At 48.5% G+C, this 14,813-nt stretch overlaps 2 protein-coding genes across 12 annotated transcripts in view; one reads left to right on the forward strand and one right to left on the reverse strand.

The window, feature by feature from the left end:
* Nucleotides 1-430: 430 nt before the first annotated feature.
* On the forward strand, nt 431-8,510 carry Tp53inp2 (tumor protein p53 inducible nuclear protein 2). Of its 3 annotated transcripts, none has more exons than XM_028888908.2 (4): nt 431-616; nt 3,840-4,014; nt 4,543-4,711; nt 5,068-8,510. In XM_028888908.2, exons 2-4 carry the CDS (start codon nt 3,891-3,893, stop codon nt 5,321-5,323), a joined length of 549 nt encoding a protein of 182 aa, XP_028744741.1. In that variant the 5' UTR covers nt 431-616; nt 3,840-3,890; the 3' UTR covers nt 5,324-8,510. The 3 variants fall into 3 exon arrangements, with proteins under 3 accessions (XP_028744741.1, XP_028744740.1, XP_037061235.1); XM_028888907.2 differs by having other exon boundaries at nt 432-616; nt 4,423-4,711; XM_037205340.1 differs by lacking the exon at nt 431-616 and adding an exon at nt 676-1,550 and having other exon boundaries at nt 4,423-4,711.
* Nucleotides 8,511-9,585: 1,075 nt separating this feature from the next.
* Nucleotides 9,586-14,813, reverse strand: part of Ncoa6 (nuclear receptor coactivator 6) — an 89,334-nt gene continuing 84,106 nt past the window's right edge. For all 9 annotated transcript variants that reach the window (XM_028888978.2, XM_028888976.2, XM_037205343.1 and 6 more), the window contains one exon: nt 9,586-10,139. In XM_028888978.2, the coding sequence (XP_028744811.1) occupies nt 10,096-10,139 (44 nt within the window). In that variant the 3' untranslated portion in view covers nt 9,586-10,095. The remainder of the gene's footprint in view (nt 10,140-14,813) is intronic.

Genomic DNA, 14,813 nt, shown 5'->3' on the forward strand with positions numbered 1-14,813 from the left:
GAGCAGCAAAGGACTAGGAGAGGGGTAAAAGGGACTTACAGATGGAGCGTAGTGGGGGTGGGGGTGGGGTCCTCCTGTACCTAAGGTGCAGGCGAAGGGATGTGCGGAGCACTGGGGCAAGTGAAAGAGCAAGGTTATGTGCAGAAAGAGCAGCGAGATCGGATCCTTGCAGAAGAACGGGGGTGGGGTGGGGTCGTCTTCGTTGCGAGGTCCTTGGGTGACTGGGGGCAGGGAATTTGGGCCGTCACCGTCACCTCCACTCGGCCCGAGGTTCGGAGCGCCGATCCCGGGCTGCAGCCACCCGCGGGCGAACCGCGGAGGGGCGGGGGAGAGAGGTGGGGGGAAAGAACATTCGACGCCTGCGATTGGCCGCCGCTCCGACGGCCGCTGACGCGAGCGGGCGGGCCCCTTTGTGACGTCACAATCAGCTGTTGGAGCGTTCGGATTTGTGCCCTGAGCCCCGGCGCAGCGGCCGCAGCAGCTCCGGGCGTCCGATCGCGAGCCCCGCCGTCTCCCGGCCAGTCCCCGGTATGCGGCGCCGGCTGTGAGCACCGGCGCCCCGGGGACGCCCGGCCGCACAACTACCTCAGCGCACCGGTTGCCGCAGCCGCCCCAGGTGAGTCCCGACCGCGGGGCTAGGGGCTCCGGGCGCCCCAGGACACGCCCTGCGCCCCCCTCTCCGGTTCTTTGTCTGTCTCCGCCGGCGGCCGCTGGAGCTGCGTTCTCGGCTCCCTATTGGTTGCCCCAAGCCGGTGGGCCATGACGTCGCTTATTTGCATATGACATTGAGACGTCACCAAGGCCAGCCCCGCCTTCCAGGCTTGCTTGGGTGCTTGTCCTCTGCTGACCCGGTGGGCTCGGTGTCGAGCCCGGCTGAGGGTTGAGAGACGTTGAAAGGCAAGCGGGACCCGAGGGGACTCGGCGGTTTCCGTGTTAATCTAGGGACTGGGGTCGGGCCTCTCATCCGCTTTTTTCTTGCGACCTGAGGAAGGGTCGGAGGGCATGCTCGATCTAAGTTGAGAGGGTGGTAGGTGGATGAAGGAGGCTTCAGACTCCAGGTCCCTGAGACAGCACCAGATGGCAGCGGATGCCCTCTGTCTTCAGGCTCCGCCCCCAACATAATAACATCCTTCTAATCCCCGACATGTGTGCAGAGCCTTAGTTGATGTCATTTTCAGCCTACAGATATTGAGGGTCTTAAACCCCACTTCATGGAAGGTGAAACTGAGACCCAGAGAGACATAGCTTACTGGAGATCTCAGCCAATTAGAGTCACACTCAATGAGTGACAGGACAGGTTCCTTAGCTGTGGGCAAACGCATAGTACAAGCTCAGTTCAAATAAAAAACTATATATCCATTTACTGGGGACCCTGTCTTGGGCTCAGCACCATACCAGTTTGACAGGGTGTTTCGGTCTTCTCGATTCTGGGCATTTTCCCAGGAGGTCTCTGAAGATTGGGTCCCTTTCAAGGCCCTGACCACCTCTGCATTCTCTCTACCTTAGAACCCAATAAATTGCTGTCTCCCAGCTGTTTTGACCACAGAAAGGTGAGTCACTAGTTGCCTGCCTCCAGGTGTCTCCAGGGCAGATGTTGTTGAGAATGAGTTGGGAGTTCCCTCTGTTAGCCTCTCATCACCTTGTAGATCCAAGCTGTCAGCTAAGAGGAACCCAGACCTCCCCTAGCACTGGTGATTGCAGAGTTTATGCAGCAGAAAGAATGTTTCTTACTTTCCAAGTGAGTAGATACGGAGGCTGGATCTGGAGCCTCTTCCCAGACTGGGGTTTGTTCAAGAATGGCCTGGGCTAGGGGTGGCTTAGGGCTCAAGTGCTATTCTGGGCACAGCTGCTGTAGTATTAAGGGAAGGTTCTTCTTGGAGCGGAGCCAGGAATCTGAGAACCAGGAAGCCAGCAGGCTAGAAAAGAAAACCCAGGAGACTCTCCTAGTGGTCAAGGGGGAGAGGGGTGGACTTGCCATAGCTGGCTGTCACCGACTCCTGTATGATCTCCACCAGGGAGCTTCTCTGCTGTGCCTCTCTTACCTCACTCAACATGTCCACAGCTGAGGCTCATTGCACGGTCTGATACAGTGGGAACTCTGGGAAATGCATGTTAAAGCTCGATGCCAGATCTCCGCATCTCTCTCTGGAAAGGCAGAAAGGTGATGGCTGTATCAAGGCACTTGTCTGGTCTCCCTGTCTCCTGTGTATCCTTATATTCTTGGATAGTCTCTTTTCTGATTATATATGTTCTGCACTGCCCCACCACCACTAAGCTGTAGCTTTTTGGATAGATTAATGTTATCACTTCAAGGTCTCCATTCCTAGAACAGGAGACTTCTTCCTTGTCTTGGTCAAAGGAAGGATTGTCTGAAGGCTTGGATCTCGGTTCAACCCTTGCATTTATGCTTAAGGGCTCCTTGGATCTGACTGCTTCCTTTTTCCATCATCATCTACCACTGATAGGTGGTTTTCCGAGGGCCAGGCGACCCAATATTCTCTGTTGTGGCCAGAGATGGCTGTCCTTGAACAAGAGTCTGGGGGAAGGGGGTTAGAGTCGGGAGGACCTGTGGACATAGGATCTTACACCTCATCTGGATTACCTATCTGTGGGTTGCCCAATCCCATGGTGAGGTTGTAGCAAGAACTGTGAGGTTCCTATTATCTAGCACTTTTCAAACCACACAGGGTCCTTATACTTCTTGGTCGCTGGGGTCAAAGATTGCTGCTTAGAAAATCTTGCTGAAATCCAAGATCATTTTCCTATAAAAATACACCTAGACACAGCCCTAGTTACCAAGTTTAACATGTCTAATCTAGGCAGATGCCCAGAAAAGACAGGAATGGACTGTAGTGATTATGGATGCCACTAGCTCTTTGGAGTCAAATACTACCTGTGTCTTTTACTAGCTGTGGGACTTTGGACTTACCTCTCTGAGCCTTGTTTTATTTCGTTCTTTACCAGAAAAAAAAAAGGAGTAGTTATTCCCCCCCCCCCCCCCCCCCCCCCCCCCCCCCCCCCCCCCCCCCCCCCCCCCCCCCCGCTCACGTTGTTCCTTTTGGCGGATCTCATATAGCCAAGGACTGTTTATTTATTTATTTTCTAGGTAGGGTCCCATGTAGCTCAGACTGGCCTTAAACTCCCTCTGTAGCCAAAGCAGGACTTGAATCCTCTTGCCTCCACCTTGCTAGGATCATCATGTCCGACTTTGAACTTTTTGATCCTCTTGTCTCTAGCTCCCAAGGCTTGCACCCTCATACCTTGCTCTGGTTCTGTTTTGTTGTGAGGACTACAGAAAGTAAAATAGATGAAGTTGCTTAGTATAGTACCTGGCACACGAGTGTTAATTTTATGATGATAATAGTAAGGGCAGGCTCTTCCCTCAATGGAAATTTCCTGTTTACTTTTCAAAGCCCAACTTGGCTGTTTCATCCTCTAGAGACCTTCCCTGGCAAAGCTTGGTCACAGATATCTCTTCTTCCATATCCCCGAAGTAACCTGTAGTAATGGCAAGTTTATTGACTTATTGGATGCTTACTGTGTGCCCAGGCACTGTTCTGGACACGTTTTAAGTGTTTAGCTCATTTAGTTTTTTATTAGGGTGTCACTGCTGTTGTTTGACAGATAAGAAAACAAAGACACAACAGTTTCCTAAATTCACACTGGAAAGCCTACTGAGTGCGGAGGGGCACACATCAGAGGCATGTTTCCCCATTATCACTGCTCTGGGTGCTGGGGGGCTGGAGCCCTCTGTCCCCCCCCCCCCCCGTCCCCCGTCCCCCCCCCCACCCAAGGGTAGACTTCAGTCTCTGGTTCTAATGGCTTTCTATGCTTCCCAGGTTTTTGCACTGCCATAGGGCGCCCCCTTGAGGTTGCTTCACCCGCTGACCATGTTCCAGCGCTTCACCAGCCTTTTCTTCAGCACCCCTTCGCCTCCTGAAGACTCCAACTGCCCCGAGGCCTTCGTCTCAGAGGAGGATGAAGTGGATGGCTGGCTCATCATTGACCTGCAGGGTGAGGCCTGACTCGGGGGCAAGCACTCTGATTCCTGAGCCTATGACGGCACCATAAGGACAGGAGGTCCTGCAATATGGAAGGGGATATTTGGGAATTGGAGTCCCCTAGGCCTCCTGGGCAGAGTGAAGTTGAGGTAGTGAGCCTTGAGGTGAGGTGACTTAGACCCTTCTCCTGAAAGCCCTGTCTCCTGATTTGTTGGGGCATACAGCTGGGACCCCTAGGGCGGCAGGGTAAGGACCCTGGCCCTCAGGTGCTCTCTGGGCACGATGGGCAGGGTTACAGGTCTGACTAACGATGCCCTTTCTCTCCCCATCCCCCGTGTCCGGTATGTGTGTATGTGTGACCCACCCCCGACCCCCGCTGCTCCCTTTCCTCCGCATGGCTCCCCACTCCCAAACCCTATAGATAGCTACGCAGCTCCCCCAAACCCTGGGGCCTCTCCAGCTCCTGCAGGCCGCCCTCCACCCGCGCCCTCCTTGATGGACGAGAGCTGGTTTGTTACCCCTCCCGCCTGTTTTACTGCAGAGGGGCCCGGTCTTGGGCCGGCCCGCCTCCAGAGCAACCCCCTGGAGGACCTCCTCATTGAGCATCCCAGCATGTCCGTTTATGTCACCGGCAGCACCATAGTGCTAGAGTCTGGGCCACCTTCCCCTCATCCGGACGCTGCCTTGCCCGATCAGGACCTCAGCGATGGGTGAGTGGATTGAGGGTAGAGACTGGAGGCTAGGGCTTAGGAGCCTGCAGGGCAGGGAGTGTCCTTGAGACAGGGTGGACCAGGTGGATAGTCACAGTGGTCTTGTGGCTAAGGTGGGGCTTGGGAGAGCGAGTCTTGGCTCGGAAGATTGGGACTAGCTTCAACTGCTAGGCCAGAGCGCAGAATGGGGCTTGTATTGAATGGCGGTTGGAGCTCCGGCCCTATCCTGTCTAGTTTAGCTGCCTCAGGGGCTGGAGTCTAAGAAACATCTCTAACTGGGATTGAGGGAAGAGTTGGTACCCATCAGAGAGCATCATGCACTCTGCCCCCCTGACGTTTGTACTCTGTCCCTGCAGAGAGTTGGCGCCTGCTCGCCGGGAGCCCAGGACCCTGCACCACGCAGCTGCTGCTGTGCCGGCGGCGCGAGCTGTGTTGCTGGAGAAGGCCGGCCAGGTACGGAGGCTGCAGAGGGCCCGGCAGCGGGTAGAGCGCCACGCCTTGAGTGCTAAAGTGCTACAGCGGCAGAATCGCGCTCGGGAGAGTCGTTCGCGCCGGCCCAAGCACCAGGGCAGCTTCATTTACCAGCCGTGCCAGCGCCAGTTCAACTACTGAGCGCCCCTGCTACACCTCCAGTCCCATGCAGACTCCCGGGCCCCATCTGCCTCCTCTGCAGCAGCCAGTGTGCTGCTCGAGGGGTGTCCAGGGTCCGCCTGCCTCCATCTGGATACCACAACCTCCCTCCTTCCTAAGTGTTTGAGGTGGGATGATGGCCCTCTACTCCCTGATTCCTCAGTTTCTTCTAACTCACCTGCTGACCTCTTTCACCGCGGGTCACCCTCCCCACCTGTTTCTGATTTCTCACCATCACACTCCCACTCCTGCTCTCCCATGCTTCCTTTCAGACCCCCTGTTCTTGTCTCTCACCCCTTCACTTTGTCCTCCTAGCCCACCGATTTCCAAGAGCCTCTCCCACCATGACCTGGCACCACGATTCCCCACTTTCAGCCCCTACTTTCCAAGACCTCCCTTCTTCATTCCCGGCAATTCCCTCCCAACCCTGACCAGGTACAACCTGCCAGGCCTGGGCCATTGTTCTTACAGCCCTGTGGTCAGGTGTCAGGCACGGGGTTTTGATTTCAGTCATCCCGCCCACCCACCCACCCGCCCGCCCGCCCTGGGGGTTGAGCTCCTTGGACTGCTTAGGCCTGGAAAGTTTAAGTATGTGGAGGAGGACAGTGAGTTGTAAGTTAGATAGGGTGAAGGGAATGGAAGGAAACAGGCAGCCTATCGGGATGCAGACAGGGACAGATGGGTTGAGAAACAGTTGGGAGCAGGGCATCGTGAGAGCTGGCACTGTGCTTGGTCAGAGGAGTTAGGCCTGGTCTTAGGCTTGAGCCTGGAGCCTGCCCCCATTTCCTTTTCCTATAATCCTGCCCTCCAGGACTTTTCCTGAAATCTGTCCCCCTTCAGGAGTAAAACCCCCCACCTCCCGGTGAGTCTAGAGTCCGAAGGGCTTGTACCTTGTCACCTTACCTTGACATGCCACCCCAGGAGTAGAAGCTGGGTAAGGCCTCCGACATTCTGGTCATCTTTGTTCATATGCCCAAGGTGCTAGAATTAGCTTAGGAGAGATGCCGGCCAGAGGGCTTCCAGGCAGGGAAAAGGGTACAAACCCCAAGGCAAGAATGCAGAGGGATGATGCTAAGGAGGACAAGTTTGGGGTAAAGCCATCCCTAGGCTGATAGCTCTGCCTTCATCTTGCCTCTGGCCTTATATTTCATACTTTGCTCAATATGTCTGGCTAATAAACACTCCTGGGTAGGAGGCCAGGAGCCTCACTGTTCCAATTCCCAAAATTTTTTCTTAGAGAAGTTCAGGGCCTTCAAGGGACTTCTTAATGTTCTCCCACAGGGCTCTTCCTTTCCGAGTGCCCTGTGGTCTCTCTTCCCTTTCTAGTTAAATATCTGGAGTAAGGAATTCTTGGGTAGAGCACAGGGATGGGGTAGCCAGCTTTTCCCTTCTTGTGGTGGGGCTCAGACACCAGCATCAGCCTCTTGGGATGCCCCAAGTTGTTTCCAATTCTTTCTAGCTGTCCTTTTTTAAGTGTGTGCTCTTCCTTCCTCAAAACTTTTAGATTTCCTGTTACATATTAACACAGGTCTTCCCTTTCACTCCAACTCCAGGTTTCCAGGCCTCAGAGCCACGTCGGGGTTGGAGAAAACTGCATTCCTATGAGGGTAAAAGTAGCTGCCCTCTCTGATCCTTTCTCACCAGGCTTTACGTGGGGATGGGAGAGGATGTCCCCAGGATGGGGACAGAGGAAGCCCTGCTAGGGTCTCCTAGCTCAAGGATAAGCCAAACGCAAACTATACGCTGATCAAAACCTCACACCAGCTTATCAGGGCCCTAGTAATTGATAACCTCGTTCCTGTCCCAAGCTCTTCAGTTATAACTTAGTAACTTACTCTTCCTGCTATCCTAAGGCCAGCTTAGGATCTTCAGCACTTCCAAGAGCTGAAACTCCTTCCAGCCCTTCTATCTAATCCTCACTGCCAGATGGGGGCCTAGGCTCAGTGCTGGGCAAGTGCCCATGATCCAGATGGGGGCCTAGGCTCAGTGCTGGGCAAGTGCCCATGATCCAGATGGGGGCCTAGGCTCAGTGCTGGGCAAGTGCCCATGATCCAGATGGGGGCCTAGGCTCAGTCCTGGGCAAGTGCCCATGATCCTGCTGCTGTGGGAAGTTTGATAGGGCATTTGGCTCAAATTTCAAAAGGCCTCACTCCTGACCTGTATTTCTAGAAGCTCCTGTAGTTCTAGAACCCTCCAATCTCTCATCTGACTGGTTGCAAGGCTTATTTTTCTTTTGTACTTTCCTATAGATTCTGTAGCATTTGAGTGTGGCAATATTTTAATTGTGTATAGATTTCTCAGTCTCCTGCTAGTCTGACTCCTGAAGCATCAGCCCCTGTCATACTGTATTGACTGTGTATGTGCCTTTCACCTTGAGCATGCTTCAGGATTTTTTTCTTAAACCACAGAACTTGAATACACAAGGGAACCAGAATTCACAAAGTCCTATGCAACCCTAGACAGGAGGAGGTTAGAGAGTCTGTCTTGAGTGATGATTTCAGAGACCCTGGAGAAATTTGTACCAGTTTGTATTAATGTCAGTACTACCAGCACTTTGCCAAAACTAAGGATGTCAGAGGGACCTGTTTCTAGAGTGAGTCTCCATTACATCAAAGGGCAATTTCCAGCTTTCTCCAATAAGTCTGAGTGGTTCTCTTGAGCTGGTGTCACTTTCTAACCTTTGCCAGTCTAGCCCCAGTAGGGCACTGTGTGTGTGTGAGTGCAGTTTGGTGCTGTTTTGGAGTATGCCTGCTCCCCAGCCTGGAACCCTCTGATCAACTTGCTGTGACCTATAATGTCTTAGGTGCAACAAGGACCCTACCAGAGCTCCTGGGCGGCTTTCAAGATCCATGTAGCTTTGTGTGAGGGGACTGAATGCAGACAAACCACAGCCTGCTCTAATAACTTCTTACCCTACCACCTAGTTCCAAATGGAACCAACAAGTTGAGTGCATCTTTGTTGGGTGTTTGTGTTGAGACTGGCTGAAATGAAAAATCTTTGACTGACCATGTTGTGATGTGTCGACAGACTCAAGGACACAACCACCTCGACCTGGTCATGTGGCATGCCTGTGTATGTGTGTAACAGGATTCTGAATGTTAGATTGTAATGCTATTCCTGTATGGGAGAAAAAATAATATAAACAAATAAAAATCTATTTAAAGCACATTATGCTTTCTGCCTGAGTTGAGCTAAAGTATAAGAAACACTATAATCTCAAGTATAGTCAGAGCGGAGGGTATTATTAGTAGATTGGCTTTGGCTCTGATTTGTCATACAAGAGAGGAAGAGGGTAAGTTTGTTCTTTGGAAAGAGACAATATAGGGTTTGACTCATAAACTATTTTTAGAAGATCCTTGTAAGACATGTATATGAAGATATCTGAAATATAGGAATGAGAATGGAAGCACAGTGGAGACACTGGGCCATTCTTTAGTCCCAGGCACTGGGTTATAGCAACGAGGAGGAGCTGCCCATTTAACTGCACAGCTGCGCTAAGACAGTCTGGCTGGCTAGTCTGAGCACCTCTGAATGGAGCAGTACAGGCATGAGGTGGGGGAAGTGCTATCTATGCTGCGGACAGCCTCTTGCCTCTAAAAGTCCTGGGTGCCTTTGATGAAAGGTTGATTCTACTTTCTGAGACAAGGTCTTAGGTAGTCCATCCTGGTCTCAAACTCTATGTAGCTGAAGATGACCTTGAACTCATGATTCTTTTTGGTTTTTCCAGACAGGGTTCTTTGTGTAACAGCCCAGGCTGTCCTGGAACTCACTTCATAGCCCAGGCTGTCCTCAAACTCAGAAATCCGCCTGCCTCTGCCTCCAGAGTGCTGGGATTAAAGGTGTGCGCCACCACTGCTTGGCTAACTCGTGATTCTAATGCCTCTACTTCCCAAGCACTATGATTACAAGTGTGTGGCACCATACTTGGTGATTATTTGCAAACAAATAAAATTAGACACATATGCATATACATATATATGCATATATGCACTATACATACACACATTCTCATATATATATGTGTATATACACACACATATATGAAATCTCCAGTATGTTGTTAAAACAGTTCTGGTTTGTTCAAAGCCAAAAATGAGTTGGGGGAGCAAGTGGATACATTTTCCTCATCTTGCTGGGTGGGCATTTCAGGTGGGAAGTATCTGAGTTACAAAGAAGGTTGTGTCTACTTATCTGTGACCAAAAAGAAAATCTTGCTTACCCTTCCCAATAACATACTTTTAAGTTCTATGACAAAGACATTTATTTAACACGTTCAGTATTTCACATTGTACAAAGCCTTAGATTCTCTTTATTCACTGGTCCGTTTCTACAACAAATACATCCAAAACACTATATAATAAAATTATTTACAACATTTCCAAACGACGGGATTGCTTTTGCCCCACTACTGCTATTCACACACAGTACTTCCACAGCACAATACATCATTAGAAGATCTACAAATGCTCACCCTGTACTCTAGGCTGCTTAAGAAATGTGAAACTAATAACATTTATAATGGCATTAGCTCCTTTCAATACATGGCAACATTTTAGAAGCCTTGAACTTCATTTTGCAACACCAAAAGGGCTGCCACCGTTGCACTTTATGAGACAGGTTTCAGGGACTAGGAAAAGGACTGAGTTATTAAAATGACTAACTGTACAGAAATAGATTTAAAAAGTCACAGCTGAAAATTGCTCTTTGTAAAATTCACACACATTTACAAGTATCAAGTCATCTTCCAGCTTGCTTACTTGGATTTTCTTCGCTTGGATTGCACTGCACCAGTTATATCTGTTGGGGAAAAGTAAGGACATGGTCAACGAAGGTGGCCGCGCCCTTTAGGTGTCCACACTGTCTGGAATTGACACAGTAGAGCCCTACGAGGCTCTAAATTCCTTTAAGGGACACATGGTCTGAAAACCGTCACAGCTTTGTCTGCTGACTTACGTGGTAAAAGAGTGTCCCTGTCTGTCAGGACCTGCCAACTGGGGAAGCGGGGTGAGGACCAGTAAGTGGCTCAGTGGGTAAAAGCACTGGCCACCAAACCTGACAGGTAACCCGAGTTCAGAGTTCACTCCACACGGGGGCAAGAGACGCGCACGATAAAGGAAGAGAAGATGCACCTGGCTAGAAAGACTGGCAGTGTTATGGTAGGGAAAGCCTTTATTTTATGTTTGTGTGTGTATGCCTTGGCATGTGGAGGTCAGAGGGCAACTTGGGAGTCAGTCCGTCCGTCCGTCATCCGTCATCCGTCCCCCCCCCCCCCCCCCCCCCCCCCCCCCCCCCCCCCCCCCCCCCCCGCTGGTTCAAAGGTTGTGTGGCAAGCACTTTCACCTGCTTTATCTCTACCCTGCCTCAACTACCTGATCCCTTACAAGCTGTACAATCAACTTCACAATCTCCCTCACCAATTCCCATCACTCACTGAAGTTAAATACACACTAACAGTGCTTCTGGTGAGAAGTCAGCGAGTGAGTGAACTGCACCAGAAACCAGTCTTTGGCTCTTTTGTAGCCAAGCCATTATTCTGCAGTAAGGAACTTGTCTTGGTATGCTACAGCTCAAGTCTCTAAACTACAGGACATGGATCTTAGTCAAGGGCTTCTGTGGCCCATGTATACCGATGCTTTGGAGGGCTGGGGTTACCAGCTCTATCAGCAGAACTCAATCTCAAGTACCACACTCCCCTCCCCCAAAACAAACCATTGGCACATAGACACATGGAAGCATTTCAGAACAGCTAACACCGTCCCTGAACCTGAAGGCTGCATAGGTGGCAATGAGTGATTGATCACAGTGACAGTGACACAAAAGGGAAAGACTGCTTTAATTTTCTAACTTCCCATATATATCAATGTCCTAAGTCAAGCTACTCTTACCTCAGACTTTAATCATGTTTATTCACAACTTTTCCAGTCTTCTATAGCAGAGTACAGTAATACTGAAGCTCTGCAAATGTAAATGTTTCTTTAAAGTCTAATTTAGCCGGGGGGTGGTGGTGGTGGTGGTGGTGGTGGTGGTGGTGGTGGTGGCGGCGGCGGCACATGCCTTTAAATCCCAGCACTTGGGAGGCAGAGCCAGGAGGATCTCTGTGAGTTCAAGGCCAGCCTGGTCTACAGAGCGAGATCCAGGACAGGCACCAAAACTACACGGAGAAACTCTGTCTTGAAAAACAAACAAAAAACCACAAACAAAAAAAGATAAAATCTAATTCGTTGTATTGACTTATTTTTCATGCTGCTACATGATATTTTAGCTTCAATACAAAATAGTATTTTATCTCCGTATTGTGGCACAGGCCTTGTAATTACACCTGCCCCTCAGTACTTGTAAGGTACAGCAGGCAAGGGGTCTTGAGGACAGCCTTGGGGCTATATAAGATGTTATAGATAACAAAAGCAAATTCCAAACCCAAACCATGTTTTAAATATCTTTATCGAGGTTAACAATTGTTTCTCATACATTAGTTCAAAAGATGAATCAGATTCAACTATTTCTGGATGGAATGAATTTTCTGATGCTACATTACCAGGTTCAGTGTTCTAAGCAAAACTGTGTTTCTTTCCTTTTAAATATTTTGAGAACCCAGGTCACCAGAAACAGATGAGAAAAGCAAAAATTTTACTGCTGTTACCTCTGGTCATTGTCACAGAGGCCTATATGATTTTCTAAGAGGGACCAATGAAGTAATTCCAGGCTTCTGTTAGTGACAACTCCAGTATGTTTTCTTTTTAGGTGGTCATATTGCTAGTGCCATGTGGGAGAGTATCTCCAAATATTTACAAACTAAGAAGGACTTTAATAATTGTGGTTTTTTTTTAATTTATATAAAAGAACTGAGTTTTACATAGCACAGACAACTCCTCATAATCAACTATTTATTAATTTATACAAGGTCACTCTGCAGTCTAGGCTGCGTGGAACTTACTACTAGTGCAGGCTAGCCTCAAATTTGTGGTCCATCCTCTTCCCTCAGCCCCTCAAGTGCTGGAATTTTAGGCAGGGTCACTCTCCTGTCCCTATAATCAACTCTTCATGTCCAATTCTCGTTTGATTCTCACTGCAGCAAGCTTGTTGTTTGGAGTGAAAACATACAGAGCCTTATCTTGACACTGTTCACCCTTAGAAAAGCACTTGGGCTGGGAAGGTGTTTCCGTGGTGAAGAGCTGGCTGGCAAGCATGAAGCGCTGAGTTAGATCCCAGCACCATGTGAAAAGTCAGGGCAGCAGTGCATGCATGTAATCCCTGGAGCTCGCTGGCCAGCTAGTCTGGAACAATTAGCAAGGTTCAAGTTCATTGAGAGAACACTGTCTCAAGAAAATAAGATGGAAGGGCTGGAGAGATGGCTCAGCAGTTAAGAATATAAGCTGCTCTTCCAGAGGACCCAGGTTCAATTCCCAGCTACCACATGGCAGCTCATAACTGCCTGTAACTTCAGTTTCAGGGGATCCAACACCTTCACACAGACGTATGTGCAGGCAAAACACAAATGTTCATGAAATAAAAATAAACTATTAAAAAAAATAAGGTAGAGAGTAGCTGATATTCAATATTGACATTTGGTTTCCATATGTATGCACATACACATGTACATACCTGAAAGAACATATATACATATATGAAAATGAAAAAAAAAATTTAAAAAAATCTATCAATTAAGTCAACTTTAGAAACATCTCCCTCATGTACAAAGAATCAAATGGTGGCTGGGTGAGGTGGTGCACATCTTTAATCCCAGCACTTAGGCAAAGGCAGGAGGATTTCTCTGAGTTTGAGGGCTGTATGGTCTATGTAGTAAGTTCCAGAACAGCCAGGACTACCAAAAAAGACCCTACCTCAAAAAAAAAAAAAAAAAAAAAAAAAAACAAACCAAAAACCAAAAAACGATGTATCTGAGACTTGGACAGACGTGGCTGGAAATTGAGGTGGTAGAGGAAGGTGAGCAATGTCAGGCTCCACCTCTTTTCATTCTCAAGTCAACATATTAGAAAACTGCCTTTAATTAATATATGATGCCTTCAGTAAAGGTGGTGATATATTTTTATAAAAATATCTTTTAGCCCCCCTTCACAAGACTGAACTTTTGGTAGACCTTACAGCAATACTAGTAATATCACTTGAAGCCATTTAAGACTATTTATTTATTTAGGTTTTTTGAGACAGGGTTTCTCTGTGTAGCCCTAGCTGTCCTGGAACTAGTTTGGTAGACCAGGCTGGCCTTGAACTCACAGAGATCCACCTGCCTCTGCCTCCTGAGTGCTGGGATTAAAGGCGTGTGCCACTTACTACCTTACTGTGTACTCAGCATATTTAACTTGCCTTTAAGAAAACAATGTAACCAGTTAGTCGGTGGTGGCCCATGCCTTTAATCCCCACTAAGGAGACAGAGGCAGGTGGAGCTCTGAGTTGGAGGCCAGCTGTTCTACAGAGCAAGTTTCAAGACAGCTAGGGCTACACAGAGAAACCTTGTCTTAGAAAACCAATATATATATATAAAAAAAAAAAGTTAAAAAAAAAAAAGAAAAAGAAAAGAAAACAATGTAACTCACCTTACTATGCCTTGGATTTCCCACGAAATCAGCTTTTGCAATCTAAGATAACTGCATAGCTTTAATCTTAAATTATGTGCTCTTCTGTGCCCTTGGTCCAGAATGTGTGTGTGTATGTTCATGGTGTGGTAATCATTGGCTGAAAACAACCTTAAAATAAATACCCACCATAAATGTTGCAAACGTGTGCTATAGGTCGACAATGTCTGTCTGCTGTGTGGAGTGCTATGTAGTGAGGTGCTGTCAGGAAGTTAGGTGACTTCTTCCCTGGTAAAAACCCGTCAAAGACTTGTGTAAAGAACCTCGTTCCTTTCCCATGCCGTGTTTCCTGTGCTTTTCAATAGATATGGAGCAAAGTCCTTTGTTAGGAACAAGGACAACTAACTGCTGGGGCACAGATTCCGACTCACACAGCAGACTGATTACGGATATGCCAGAGATACAGACAGACAAAAGACACGGGGAGACAAGTGGAAAATTCAAATTTGGCCTCACTCTTGGTCAAATTAATTCAAGAGGAAGTGGCTTCATGTCCACTCCTTAATAAGATATTAACACATTTGGTGTTCTTTGAGGTTATCTTTAATGCATTAACCGTGTAAGTAAACAAATGACTTAGGTTAGAAAGTGAAAACAATCTTTGAAGACTGGTGGATGATGAATGGTGTATCTTTATATTATCATAAGATATAAAATGTTTGTTTTTGGAAATGGAGTCTCCCTATGTAGTCCAGGTTGACCTAGAACTTGTCCTATGACCCAGTCAGGCCTTGAATGTATGATCTTTCTGCCTCAGCCTCCTAAGTGTTGGGATTACAAGTATGTACCAAAATGCCTGGCTAAAATTTTTTTTCTTTCCAGTATTGTGACACATGCTTTTAATCCTAGCACTTGGAAGGCAGAGGGAGGCAGGTGG

Source organism: Peromyscus leucopus, chromosome 4 (assembly GCF_004664715.2).
Source record: "Peromyscus leucopus breed LL Stock chromosome 4, UCI_PerLeu_2.1, whole genome shotgun sequence".
Classification (NCBI taxonomy): domain Eukaryota; kingdom Metazoa; phylum Chordata; class Mammalia; order Rodentia; family Cricetidae; genus Peromyscus; species Peromyscus leucopus.

Coding starts and splice junctions, on each gene's coding strand:
- Tp53inp2 (XM_028888907.2), top strand. CDS start 3,891: ATGTTCCAGCGCTTCACCAGCCTTTTCTTCAGCACCCCTTCGCCTCCT. Junction 4,015..4,422: donor GCTCATCATTGACCTGCAGG/GTGAGGCCTGAC, acceptor CAAACCCTATAG/ATAGCTACGCAGCTCCCCCA. Junction 4,712..5,067: donor GATCAGGACCTCAGCGATGG/GTGAGTGGATTG, acceptor CTGTCCCTGCAG/AGAGTTGGCGCCTGCTCGCC.